Source organism: Ptychodera flava, chromosome 19 (assembly GCF_041260155.1).
Source record: "Ptychodera flava strain L36383 chromosome 19, AS_Pfla_20210202, whole genome shotgun sequence".
Taxonomy (NCBI): domain Eukaryota; kingdom Metazoa; phylum Hemichordata; class Enteropneusta; family Ptychoderidae; genus Ptychodera; species Ptychodera flava.
Window position 1 is genome coordinate 9100927 of NC_091946.1, and position 15110 is coordinate 9116036.

The following is a 15110-nucleotide window of genomic DNA, read 5'->3' on the forward strand; positions in this document are numbered from 1 at the left end:
CACAGAAAATTTATCCAATAACATCCCTCAGGACATTTGTACCAAATTACAAAGCTTTCTGACAAGTGATTTTGAGTACAAATTTTCTTGCAAGTTGACCAAAAATGACAATATTGTCTTAAGAAATAAAAATTTGTATATGTCAGACAACTTCCACATATCTAACTATTGTCATCCCTGGACATCTGTACACCCAGTATAAAAGATGTCTGTCCAGGCACTTTAAAAATCAAAAATTTTTTACAATTTTTTGGCCAAAAATGACAAAAATACTGTCAACGACACTGTGCTCACATTCAGTTTAAATTGGTGAATTCAAGAAATATTTAAACCAGAAAAACAAGAATGACAAAAGCAAATAAGGTCTGCAACTTAGGTACTGGAGGTCATCTTTAGTAACATGCATATCAACTTCTATAGCAATGGGACAAGCAGATCCTACATACATAAGCAACTGTCAACACGAAAATTAGCCAGAGAAGCTTGACAAAAGAAAAGGTGGGAGAGTGGGGAAAAAATAAAGAATTGGAAAAAATGTGCAAGGAATCTGGTAAAAAGTAATGCTACCTCATCAATCTTCTATCCCCCACCCCTCCTGAATGTAGAAAGTTCCACCCCTTGATGGACCATGTTTACATAAGACCAGCTGGTAGGAATGTATTTACAACTTTACAGATTTTTTAATTAATGCTATGAGTGCTATCATTCTAATGTAAACAGCACTTAAATCAGTTACAGATAGTGAAATGCCTTCCACTGGGGGGGGGGGGGATAACGACATCAGGAATTATCCTGGATTTCAAATTTCTCATCAGTTCTTGTGTGTCTTACATAGAAAAATAGCAAAAATTGGTCCCCAATGAAAAAATTCACCTCAGCTTTGTTTTCCAGATCAAATTTTTACTACAAATTGATACTAAATATGACAAAATTATGTTCACAGCCTTCAAAACTCTCTCACAACCTAACCTGGGTTGGTGTAGTTCATTTAAAGCAACATAAGAAAATTACCTAAAATATAAAAATTTTGGGGTTTCCCAACACTTTGAGCACAAAATTTATCTAATAACATCCCTCGGGACTTTTGTTTTAGACAAATAATTCTGAGAACAAGTTTTCTTGACCAAAAATGACAAAATTGTCTTAAAAAACAAATTTGTATATTTCAGGACAATTTCCAAATGTCAAACTGTTGTCATCTCTGGACATCTGTACACCAATACAAAAGTCAGTCCAGGGGCTTTAAAAAGAATATATTTTTAAGAATTTTTGACCAAAAATGAGAAAAATTGCCCAATTTTGTCATAATTTCAACAATAAGAAGGGTAACACCCTTGCACACATCCAATCCCAAATTTGAGAGCAATTGGGCTGGTGGATTCATAGAAGAAATTTTCTTAAAATGAGAAATATAACCAAACAATTCAGCAAAAATCCAAAATTTAAGATACCGTCACAATATTCATTAAACTGATTTTGATCAACCTTAGAAACCTACATACCAAATATCAAAGCTATCAAATCAGTAATTTTTGAATAAAAAAATTTTGACCAAAAATTTGGAAAATTGCCCCCAAATCACAAATATGATCAATTTATATACACTTGACTGAGGTCATCCTGAGGAACATGTATAACAACTTTCAAAGCAAACAGACAAATGATTTCAGAGAAAAACATTTTTTGCCTAAATACTGAAAAAATTATCCTAAAAATACAAACAAGCAAATTTCATCCCAAATTTTAAAGACCTACTTTAGAATGCCTAAATGAACCTGCACACCAAGTTTCAACCCTATCTGACCTACAGTTACAGATTTTTAGCAATTTGCAGGGTTTTCCTTTTTCTCCTCATTTGCATATTTTTGACACTGACACGTTCATTTGAACAAATTCACATCTCCAACCCTAGGTGCACCGGCACACCAAATACTAATAAAAATGTTATTGAGATGGACGGACATACATACATACACATACATGCATACAGACATGCAAATGGCAGGCAAATAAACTGATTCAGCTTATCGATTACCTCGCATTGGTATACCAAATGTGAACTACAAATTGCCCCAAACAGTAATTTTTCCAATTTTGTCGTTAATTTCAACAAATAAGAAGGTAACACCCTTACAAACATCCAACCAAATTTGAGAGAAACTGGGCTGGCGATTTCAGAGAAGAAGAGTATTTACTTAAAATGAGGCAAATAACCAGAAAATTCAGCAAAAATACAAAATTCATGATATCTTCACGATATACATAAAACTGCATATTATACCAATGTGAGATTATCATATTTAGAGGTTATTACCCAATATCGCCTGTTCCTGTGTCGTATCAGCATGAGTGTCATTTGTGCTGCGTCAGACACGAGACGAAGTCGAGTGTCTGACGCAGCACAAATGACACGAATGCTGATACGACACAAGGAACAGGCGATATTGGGTAATAACCGATTTATCATATACCCATGCCCATAATTTTAGGGAATTTTTACTAATAGAACGAAAAACCTTTAATTTTGAGGCTTTACTTTATTACGCCTTGCGCATAAATATCAGAATGTTTATGTGAACAGGCTTCATTCATAAAGTATACGACGAAGATGTCAACATCACGCGCGACATCGCTGCAAGTCGTCCATATCTCAATGAAACCCAAGAAGAAAGACACCGGGATACAAAAATCGTCATACAGAAGAAACATTTTAAGGTGCAATATGCTATTACAACTGTTACTGATCAAAAACTGCTCAGCTTTAAATCTATCCTGATTTCGATCGTCGTACGTAGGGGACGCCATTTTGTTAGCTTACCTTTAGAGTTGCCATGTCAACAGTCGTCGGGCGCGCGACATCGCTGTCACGCCACACGCTCACTACCTGTTCGATGGAGACCGTGCACAGTGCCGGCGCCGTGCGAAAGGCAGAATGTTTGCTAGAACTTGACCAAAAAAATACCATGGGAAAACATTTCAAGACTCATTGTGATGTTTCCGTATTTTGCAACCAGAAATACCCGTGTTCCTCGAAGCCCTTCAAGTTTTTACGTCGGCGACATCGCTTCCCAGGCGGGGAGCGGCAGCCATTTTGTTGTTTACGTTGTTTACCAACAAACTGCTAATGTAGTTCGGGAAAACTCTAAAACTGATGACGTTCATCGTGCATATCTCGACGTTTACCGTGAAATATCACGGCTGATATTTTACGTTGAACGTCACTAGGATGTAGCAATATGGGCATGGGTATATGATAAAAGCTGATTACATCACTATTGGATGATCTCTATCAATCTGTTCACATCTTGTCTTCAAGGGAAGTACCTTGTGCATCTGTTGAATAAAAGATAATATAGAAAATAATTATTCAATCATTATCTTCATTATTCTTACAACTATTTATAAGTTAACTTGAATTCAATTCCATTGTGGCAACATTAAAAGATATTCTCATCCAGCCCATACTGTCACAGTGTGTGTAAAGGCACTACATGTATGTTTCTTGCTAATGCTAAACTAAGCATCAGATACAATTCAAAGTCAGTGTGATTTGAAAATGATTTAAAATAGCATGATCAACACTTCCTTTTGTAAGCTACTGTGAGGACGACTTCCTAAAATCCTGCACACCAAATTTCAAAGCTACTGGACACATCCTGTCCTGGAAATGACAACTTTATGATATGATTCCCTCAAAAAACTGAACAGTGTGATGTTAACACAGTCTAGAGCAGAAAAAGGGAATTACACTGAAAGATTAAATTGTTGGAGGCCCATACAGCTATTGTATCTACTTACTGAGAGTGCCTTGCGGGAATGGCCCTACCAGCAAAGTTACGGGCATTAAACTCTAAATTTAGTAGAGAGTTGTGGAATTCCCTGCACTCTTCCTCCTCAAAGTCATTTTTTAGAAAGTGTACGTTTTTTTTACGTCCTGGAATACAAAATAAAATGTGTATTACATTTATGATGTGTTCTGTTTGGTGGCACAATTACTAGCAGGTTATGACTAAAATATTGAAACACTCTATCTCTTTGTTATGCTTGCTTTTTTTTCAATGACACAGTGGGCAATAGAACTATTGATAAATCACCAAATAACTCTTGCAAGAAAACATGTTCATAGTGACTTGTTATGTCACATTTCTGAATACGCAGTTACATATATGAGGTTTTTTTTTTATAATGGTCGAGACATATACTCAAATTAAAATATGTCATGTGCATGTGTATATATATATATATATATATATATATATATATATAATATATATATATATATTTATTCATACACACACACACACACACACACACACACACAATTGATTATAGCAGAAACAAATGCATCACCCGTTATTTTTTCTGATCGAGTGTATGTCACATTACTATATAGGGTAATTATTGACCAATTTTTTGATGAGTTATGATTGAAGATTTTGGAAGTACATATAATTGAACAATTTACTTTTTTTAAGCATTATTATACTACATGATAAGCTACTGGTACACAATTTTGGAGTAGCTTGAGCTAAGGCAGAGATAGGAAATATTGCTTGGATATTTGATGTTGCTAAATTTTGATCATGAAGTATTACTTTTGGATAAATTTGGCAAACTGCATCAAACCTTTAAAGCATTCATTCTGGATATGTCAGTATGATGTAGGTGCACATGAATTTTCACAACCTATTTCTTTTGAACGAAACTCACGAAATCATCTAATCTGTTATTTTACTGTTTACAAAGGCCAAAGACATAAAGAATGGCAAACTTTCCATCTTTGAATGTTCCCTACTGTTCTTATTAGCTGAGAGTTGCCTAACTACAGCCATCTGACTGCCATAAAGGCTTTTGTTCAAAAACTGATCATATTATCTCAGACAAAATTCAGATGTAACCATATTACCTTACACAGGCAGGCTGACATTTTTAACCCTTTCCCTGCCAGACAGTATTGAGACTATTACTTCCCCATCAGCCAAGTCAGTAAAATGTGGTATTTAGCTCAAACATGACGTACTTTCACCCGCTTGGCTTGGTATGTTATAGCATCTTTAAAGAAATGAAGTTAACAGTATTTATGTTTTCAACAGCCTTCAAATGTACAGTATTATGTTAAAATACACCATATGGAATATTTTGTGTTTCATTAATTTTAACCATATTGACCTGATGGTGAAATATGGACTTGGCAGGGAAAGGGTTGATAGCTTAAACTAAATAGTCTAAGCCAAAGAATTCCTTTGGGGTTACGTCTGGTCATACACGAGATCTTTTATGGCAGAGGGTGTGATCTAGTGAGACAGCTATTGAAAGAGTCAAAATTAAGCAAACTTACAGTTAGTTCATCTTCAGTAAGTGCTGCTGCCAACAGCAAACAACCCTCAGCAATTGTGTGTGGCAAGTATTTTTGCCTGAGCTCCATACTTAAAAATGTCAAGTCTGTGAGGTACTAAAACAACAAGAGAGAGAGAGAGAGAGACAGAGAGAGATTAAATTATTGTAGCAAATCCTGTGAAGAAACAAAGTCTAATGTAAATGTAACATAGTTTCCCTTCTTTCAGCTGCAGCTATAAATAGTGCATGTGTAAGTTGTAAAGAAAAAATTGCATGTTTTAATCAATCATGCAATGTAAGACATTTCTAATAAGAGTATTAATTTTCTTTGTAGACTAGGTTAATGGTATCAGCCTTTTGACTGCTGGTCAGAATCCATTGAAACAACAAATACCCCAGCAGGGATAAATATTTTTCCTGTTCACAACTTATTTGTATCTTTGAGACTTAACGCAGAAAACCATACTGTAGATTTGTGAATCTCTGTTTAGATGATAGCCAGCTCAGTACCTCTGCTGTGATATCCTACGTTTGCAGGGTATCATTGGTGTATGTGCTGGCATTTTAGTTTGTGATTACTACAAATTCAGAACCAGGAAAGTTTGATGCACCAACTTGTTAAAACAATTTTTAGCATGGAAATATTTTCTTGTTGTGATGCATATTGTTTCTCCAGCTTTATTAGTAAAGTGAACAAAACCTGAAAGCTTTATTGGAGGCTCAAATTGTAACTTCAAAATCATTTTCAACAATATTAAGAATTTTGTCAATGTGACACTAATGACTTGTTCAAATATCATTGTAGTATGGAATGAAAATTGCGTGCAGTTTATATTTCTCACCTTTTTGACTAATCTCGTGGGCTCCTTTACTTGCGGGAATAACTCCCATATCAATTGCAGCACAATTGAAATTGGCGTCCAGGACATTCGGAAATTTATTGTTTTCAGTAACAGCCGCTCCATCCTGCAGATGTCGGTGGCTGTATAGGAACCAGCCATGTACTCAGCAAACACACCGGCTTCAGTTACATCTGTTTCAAGTACTTTGCTGATATAACAGAATAGAAAATCATTATTACAGAAAGTGAGTTTAAGCATTATGTACATGTAATATAATATTAATTAAAAGGAAAGCATTTCTTAACCAAGAAACTGGTGGTGATTGTGTACTCAAGTGGTCAATTCACACATTATTTGGTTTTATAATTAGATAAAATGTATGCATACAAGTCTATCATATTACCCTAATAAATATATCTAATAATTGTGTGCTATTGTACTTTAAGTTGTACTAAAATAATCGCAATCATACCAATCCATAATCTAAACTATACTAATTCTACTTAACAAATGTATGAAGCAAAGCTAAAAAATACTGCCAATGATGTGGTGTTGCTCACACTTGATTGGTCGGATTCCCTTATCCTAAAGATTCATTTATTCCTAGATGTGACAAAGAAACATTGCTTTCCTTCTGAATGGCATTAATTCTCTGTATACAGGCCCAACTTTACCATAGAAAACAATGGATTTGGAACAAACTATCATACATATTTCTATATATTTGTCTTTCTTTATGTGTTCAGCAGCATTAGAAATCATTTCTACATATTATGAAAAACACAATTTAGTGCACAATATTTCAGGAAAAAACATTAAATATAAAGCATTAGAGGTTCCACATTTCAATACTTTCAAAAACCTTTTTTGGAGTAAAAAAAAACTATACTAGACTCTACTCCAGTTACATAAAAATACCGCCAATAAGCTGGTGTTCGCTCCCATAAGATCAGAGTTGCTTTATAATAACACCAGTAAATATAAGACATGCAATTGGAGCCCATGGTGAACTGTATAAAAGTCAGTCTATGGGATTCTGAGTTTTTTTGACCAAAAGTGGGAAAGATTACCCGGAAAATACAATCAAGCAAATTTCACCACAACTGTCACTGCTTGCCATTATATAACATGCCAAAATTGTTACAATTTTAAACTTAGAAAGTAGAAATTTGCTTGTCTTGTACAGGGATTAACCTTGCAGATTACAGGACAATTTTGACATATACATTGTATAAACTATAGCACTCCAAGACCTATATAAAACCACAGTCACTCCAGAAAATAGTATCCACACAAAATGGACAAACTTCAAGTCTGAGCAAAGTTCTCGACATAAGTTGCTAATTAATATACTTACTTTTGAATGTAACAGACAGCTTAATTTCACAAGAGTATCAAAATATTAATGTTGCCCTGAAATAACCCTTGCTTGTACTCGTTTCCTGTTTACAAATTACAAGTACAGTATGGATATATATTAATAACAACCCACCTTTAATCTTTTCTGTTGTGTCACCAACACAGATCACAGCCCCTCCACAAACGGTCAAGAAACGCCACCAGTTTCTTTTGTTATAGTCCGGGTTTCGATTGGGCTTTCTGTTGATTTTACTGATGGGGATAATCCCGGATTATCACGCGTGCAGCGGGAGGTGTTAACAGTTACGTGCATAAAATTATCGTAAGCAGAAACTTAATTCTCCCAGAATGCATTCTGATTATTGTCTGCGCATGCGTCTAAAGGCCAAAGTTTGTTTACATCTGCCTGCCGTGGAAGTCACGCAGCGTGAACTATGTACATCGGAGACGATTTCGTCAATTTTGACGACTCCCATGTTGATTGGGACTTCATTTTGGAAGATAAAAATCCTGCGTCGACACGTACTGCTGCGAAACCCAAGCCTTGCGTGGTCTTCCAATGTCCACAGTGTAGCAACCGATACAATCAGTTTGTATATAAATACCCATCGATGGGCTGACCACGGTCTCTCGTGGGTAACATACGAAACCCGTATCTCACTTGATCCTCAATCAGGAAAATCCATGGCAGAGAGTTTGGCACCCAGGCTTGGGGAGGTCATGTCACCAAAATGTCGCGACACTTGTAGGGTTTCTAGATTCTCTAAATTTGGCGGTCTGAGAATTCGAAAGGTCGACAAAATCAAAACATTGGGTTCTGCCCCGGGGTTCGGCAGTAACTTGTGTCTTTAAGAAAGAACAGATTCCGTCATGAACCTGATTGCCTACTTTTGAGAAGACTGAACGATCGGTAGGGACGCACTTGACACCTCTGAACGATCGATAAAGGAGAAAAAAAGGGGGAAAAAACGTTGCACTATTACCATAACGCCAACTCTCAATGGGTCAACGCACGGTCGACGGGAGCACCCTGCAAAAATAAGGTCATCGTAAGAGTTCCTTGATTTCGTGCATTGAATTTTGTTGAAAACGATTAAAAATTCAAATCGAACTCTCAAAGTTTGGAACTAAGGAATTATCATGTTAAATCGATATCAAAAGGGAGTTAAGGAAGACATTTTAGGATTTTCCCATGTAATGCAGATACGACTCGTCGATCCCAAGCGACGCCATTTTGTTTTCAGTTGAAAATATAAACGCGGCAAAAAAGACTAGTTTTCTTGTCGAATTACGTTTCAAAATAACAACACAACACGATTCCCTATTTTTTCGAAGTCTTTGCCTTGTTAGGAGGTGCATGACTTAATTTTTTGATGAAAGGTGAAAAAACAAACGGGGTCGTAAAATTCACAGTGTTTCCGAAATGCATGGCGTCGGTCAAGATCACCTCATGGCTGAACTCAGCCATAAAATATCATCCAAGATTTCTCGATAGTGACCTAGATCTTTAAGAAACTGTTTTACTCATCTTCTCACCAGTCTTCAAATACATGCGAAACAGTGCAGAAAGATGAAAATAAAGTAGCTTGATTGACTGAAAATCGTAGGATACCGGAGCGGAACCGTGTCACAAGACGCCACTGAAACAAGACGCTAACTTGCCTATGACGTCATTCGCTTCCTGCGTCCACCGCAACGCGGACTGTTGCAACTGTGTAGGTGATTAGCACCTTTGAACAAAAGCGTTTCTTGACCGTTTGTGGAGGGACTGTGCACAGATATTGCTTATTGTGGCATTTTCTTTGAAGATGGTAGCATCACCTGCAAACCAGCCGTTCAGGACGGGGCAACCATCATCCCATGCAAACCCATGCTCACATGTGCTGAATGGTTGGTTGGCTTCTGGAACTTCAGGGATTAAATATTGTGGCACCTGCAAATCTCCTGACTCTTGTCTGGTGTATACCAACTGTAAACTTGGTGGTAATGGATGTGGGATGGGCTTGTAAGAGAAGTACCGGAAATTGCTGGTTCTTGGTTCAGTTCTTGTTGTTTCTGGTACTTCCTGGTTGTTCTCCTGAAGCCAGGAACGATATCTTTTTACACTTTCACATGTTGTAGTGCCATACCGACATGTCATACAGGCAAGTTTTCGGCCAGAAATCGTTCTTTTTAAATGCACAAGATGGACATGTTTCATCACTACAGCAGCAAGAAGTGGTGAATCCTGGAGACGGTAAATTGCACTTGTCTGGTTTGAGTCTATGTTGGAAATCAAAACAAAGAAGTTAGAGTTAGATACATTTATATACTGTAAGTGCTCCCACCCAGTAACACACAAATTACATATAAAGATGAACTTAGGAGCTTTCATAACACAATAAAACACTTACGTTGACACACATTGATTTTATATGCTTTTACCCTTGTACATGTATGATCAATAGGAGGAACAAGTTGCTTTGGTGATTTGTCAAAAAAATCCATGTAATTAAACTGTTCTCTCACACAGTAGATTACATTACACAGCTCAGGGCAAGGGGAAATGGAAAAATAGTTCTGTGAATTTTGACAGCAAAATTATTCATGAATTTCTTGGTTTAGCTATCATACAGCATTGGATGTGTTCATGTGAAAAAAATCAACTTACAAAATACGGTAAAATTGGAAATTTGACCAAACAATATTTGACTTTAAGATAAATCAAATAATGGCTTTACAGTACTTTTCATTTCCTGCATATATATAGACACCTTTCCATCAAAGGAATGTCAAAAAATAAACTTACAATCAGTAGGGTTTACATCTGCAAAAATCTTTGTCACAGCGTATGCATGCTGGCAGTAATTGTCCGTTTCCTTCTTGATCAAGTCCTCTGGTTTTCTACACTCTGATCTGTACTTTTAAACTGCTGCACCTGGTCAACACTACCGGAACAATTACAGCTCAGCAGTGTCACACTTCTCCTCTTGTCAGCAGAGAAGAAGTGGAGTGACCGTTCCACAATGCAGTAATTTTCTTTCATCAGCATACCAGTGACTTCATCGCCATCAGCTACCACATACTTAAGACCACCACTGCACTCAATGACCATATTTTCAGATATTGTCAGCTGCCTCAAGTATTCTTCTTTGGCATTGATTTCATATTCTTTGCTGCCATCAACGATTCTGTGAAATGGAAAATATGGACAATTAATATCTCAAGTATCATTATGAGATTGTTTGTATGTTTGTACTGCCTCTCCAACCTAAAGTGAAAAAAAAATTGTTGACGCTCTCTTTAGGAAAAAAAATGTTTTAAAAAATGTTACTGAAATACTGAAAATGAGAGTCTAGAATGTGTCATGATACTTGGAGCGGCCGCCTTTGGCTGTATGAACAACATTTGAAACCAGTTTTAGCAGATTGCATGAGTTAATGTAGTTGATAAGTAGCTGTTATTACTCATTTACCTCTGAAGCTTATCCCTGGTCTGATCAGTTGCTATAACATGTAGTACTGTAAAATTCCTTCCTAGTGTTTGTCTTTTCAAATGACAGAAACAGTGTATTTTATCAGTATTCATTATGTTCAAAATTGTAGAGTTAAATTCCTTTAGAAGGCATGATAATGCATCTTTTGGTCTCTACGTTGAATGTTTTTCATCGCAGGAGGGGGACCCCCTCCCACACCTTCCCATGATTGTAGTCTTCTTCAAAGGGGTGATTAACCTCCCAACACTTTATATGAGGATAAAAGTGCTACTTTTTAATCATCTGTACATTTGATTAGAATAAACAAACTGGTCGAGTCAAATGGTTATGGAATCCATTAGAATGCATCTTTGGGATTTCTGTATTGTAAAATGTTTTTACCTTGGGTGGGGACACCCCCCCTTTTGAATTTGTCCATACATGGGAATTATTAAGTCTCATAATATTTAGAAAAATACTACTGAAGTGTTGATAAGTACTGCTTTGTTAGAATAGATTTTAAATGTTTGACTTGTTCACATCCTAGCCCACAAAGCTATTCTTTGGATGCACAGTTTTAAATGTTTGACTTGTTCACATCCTAGCCCACAAAGCTATTCTTTGGATGCACAGTAACCGTAATAGCTGGTAATTTTTCATTCTTTGTCTCTGCCATTCTTTGTCTCTGCCATGGTTTCTTATTCCTCTCCTGTTGAAATACACAATATGCAGCGTATCAACAAAGTCTGTGTACATTAGTACACTGTTATACTAGTTTACAATTGAACTTTCTGTCTGCACTAAAATTTATTTTTTGTCTGCACTAAAATTTATTTGTCAAAAAAAGTATTCGGTACTATCTTTGTACATAATCCATGCCTTTCATAATGATGCTGGACAAAAATTGTCTTTGTCAAGTTAAAAAAAAATCGCTGCAGGTATACACTATGAAACACAAATTTGCTGTGCCAGTACTTGGTGAAAAAAAAAATTGCTACCATGGTGGGTTGAAAAAAAATTGTAGCCGTACCCTTTTCCTCCAGCTCCCTCTCCTCAGAAATCTAATGGTCCACCCCCTTAAAGGTGGGCAATGCCCTGCACAGCTGGCCTTTTGTTTCACTGTTTCCTAAAATAGTAATAAACAGTTCCGTGCTCAGACAAAGGTATATTATTTATATCAATAGAAGTGCCCTCGTCCAAAATGTTACCCCTTTAAATAAATAACTTGACTGAAGGTACAGTAAAATCGGGGAAAAAACATGTTTATTCAATGAAATTAATTATAGGTACAATTTTTGAGCGATTTCAATTCACTGTATTTATTTCACAATTAAATATATCCGTGAACTGATTATTGATTATTTGGTAATGTTGAATGCCATTAAAAAAAGAGAGCTAAATTACAGTGCTAAAATGTGTACGAGTACAATGCAGCGGCAGTCGATTGCACGCAACGTGATATATTGAGCGACGTGAAATTTGACACTGTGATCGACGTCAAGTATGACAAATGAGACTAAGTAATTTTGTCGCTTTGGATTTGATCAAAAACCTCCCAAACTCATCAGACAAGGTCCTTCTATAACGCAGACAAACACAACTCGAGCTCTCAGCGCTGCAGCGTCGACTTTCTCTTCCTCGACGCCATGTTGAGTCGACCTCAACGTCGGCTTCATTCGGAAATGGTCGGCTAGTCATGGCTGTGTCATATGTAATTTTATGTTATGGAAATGCATAGGCCAATGTTCAGCTACTATGCCCGTTGTGCATAACGTCAGAATAATCATAGATAGTCGAGAAAAGGTTTTATGGAAAAATTTAGGCTGTGATCCGGAAGACAAGGCTCACTTCAACTGATCAAAGGACGATTGTATTTTGTATAACACACTCGCCAAGCGAGGTACGGCACGGTACGATAGCAACAACTTAGCCGCGTAGACCAGTCACTAGCCTCATCAGAACTTTGGAAATACTATCTAACGGCCTGCCAGATCACCGAAAAATCAAAATATTGTTAACAAAACCAGACATTTAGGGGACAAAGGAGAGCAAAGCGACACTGGAAATATTGCAGGCCAAAATACGGAAGTAGACAGTCAATTTGGCCGGTACCGGCTAAATAATTAACACGATGTAGAAATGATCACATACTCTTCACGTTTTCGCTTCCTCGATGTTCGGACATTGCAACCTCTTCTTTGGTTCTTGTTTAACAGCTTAATACAACTAGTTTTCAATCGGATTCGAACCCACAACATACGGCATCAGTCGCCTAGCTGAGAGGCCACAGAGAGAACCGCTCGGCTAAATCTCCACTCCCAAAAAAAAAGAGTGGTTCAATAGCCGGCTAAGTTGTTACATTTTTCTGATTGAGACCGCTCAACACGTTGTAGAGTTCGTGAAGCACTCACGCACGCATGCTCACTATCATACATCGCACATACACACTATCGAAGCGAAGAAACGAATTTCATCGCTTTAACTGGGAGAACGATAACCTCGGGGACAATTCTGTCCACCAGCAGTGTTACCAACCCAGGGTAGAAAATACGGCTAGTTTTCAATCGGATTCCAACCCACAACATACGGCATCAGTCGCCTAGCTGAGAGGCCACAGAGAGAACCGCTCGGCTAAATCTCCACTCCCCCAAAAAAAGAGTGGTTCAATAGCCGGCTAAGTTGTTACATTTTTCTGACTGAGACCGCTCAACACGTTGTAGAGTTCGTGAAGCACTCACGCACGCATGCTCACTATCATACATCGCACATACACACTTTATCGAAGCGAAGAAACGAATTTCATCGCTTTAACTGGGCGAACGATAACCTCGGGGACAATTCTGTCTACCAGCAGTGTTACCAACCCAGGGTAGAAAATACGGCTAGTTTTCAATCGGATTCGAACCCACAACATACGGCATCAGTCGCCTAGCTGAGAGGCCACAGAGAGAATCGCTCGGCTAAATCTCCACTCCCCATCGACGTCTGCAAAAAGTCTACCATCATGGCGTATAATAAGTCAGAGAGTGTCGCGTCGTCTCCAGTCTTGACCCGTACGTACAGACTCGTCCGAAAGTCAAAGCCTAAAAGTATTCCTCCGCACTGCACTGAACCCGCTCTCACGACCAAAAAAATAATCATACGAAGTTCACACCCGCTCCTACTTCTGAGTTTCGAATATACACAGAAAATGTGTCTAAGCGTTCGTTTGTCGTAAAATCCTTTCACATAAACAAAAATCTTTCATCCATGGAATACAACATAGTCCTAGGCGTATTCATAAAAAATTAGGTCAAAAGGCATGTGTGACTTATAGCTTGCATACGTCACTCGTACTTTGAAAGTACGGGCGCATTACGTCACTCGTAATATGAAAGTACGAGCCCGTACTTCTGCTCGTACAATGTCAGTTTTGAGACAAGTACATACCTCTTAAATGTGCAAAGTAGTTAATACAACAATGTAGTTAATGAGTGCAGAACTACAGTACAATACATGTAGGTGCAAAAACAGAACAATCAGATTCATATTTGGACCTACAAGATCCAAATTACAGAAGATTGAATATGTTTCTTTATGTTGTGCATAAAGATGTATAAAATTCAAATCAGGTTGATGCCTAAATGTGAATCTTTATGCATCTGTAAATGTAATGTCCTGCATAAAGGTGATTAAATTTAGTCAGCCATTAAACCCTTTTATGCACAAGCATAAAGGTGCATAAAGTTCCATCTTTATGCTGCATAAAGATAATTAAAGATCATCTTTATGCAACTTTATGTCACCTTTATGCTGCGCATAAATCTAGATTTTCATCTTGTGATAGCTCTTACACTTCTTGTCAATGTATCTCATTATATAAACATTGTTAATACAAAAGGGTGGACCATTTGATATCCTGATGGGGGATCTGAAAGATTAAAAAAAAAAAAGATTCCAAGGAAATGTCAGTGAAAAACGAATCTGCCTGTAAAGGCTTGACTAAAAGATAAGGTCACGAAGAGCGGATAAAAATACTGTACAGTGGATCAGGTAGAAAATAATGCTACCTCATCAATCTTCAGGACCCCCCCCCCCCCCCCCCCCCCCCCCCCCCCCCCCCCCCACCCTGGATATCA

At 37.4% G+C, this 15110-nt stretch overlaps 1 protein-coding gene and 2 long non-coding RNA genes across 4 annotated transcripts in view; 1 reads left to right on the forward strand and 2 right to left on the reverse strand.

The window, feature by feature from the left end:
- Positions 1 to 5454, reverse strand: part of LOC139118503 (uncharacterized) — a 35922-nt gene extending 30468 nt beyond the window's left edge. The window contains exons 1-3 of the mRNA XM_070681817.1: positions 5339 to 5454; positions 3799 to 3934; positions 3184 to 3333 (exon numbers count right to left, since the gene is read on the reverse strand). Coding sequence (XP_070537918.1) covers positions 3184 to 3244 — 61 coding nt within the window. The 5' untranslated portion in view covers positions 3245 to 3333; positions 3799 to 3934; positions 5339 to 5454. The remainder of the gene's footprint in view (positions 1 to 3183; positions 3334 to 3798; positions 3935 to 5338) is intronic.
- The window catches only part of LOC139118504 (uncharacterized), a 263409-nt gene that overhangs the window by 54017 nt on the left and 194282 nt on the right, over positions 1 to 15110 (forward strand). The gene's annotated exons all lie outside the window — the stretch shown is intronic.
- On the reverse strand, positions 9039 to 10426 carry LOC139118483 (uncharacterized). The gene is made up of 2 exons (XR_011548743.1): positions 10327 to 10426; positions 9039 to 9800 (listed from the first exon to the last, which is right to left on the reverse strand). It is a non-coding gene; the product is annotated as an uncharacterized lncRNA (long non-coding RNA).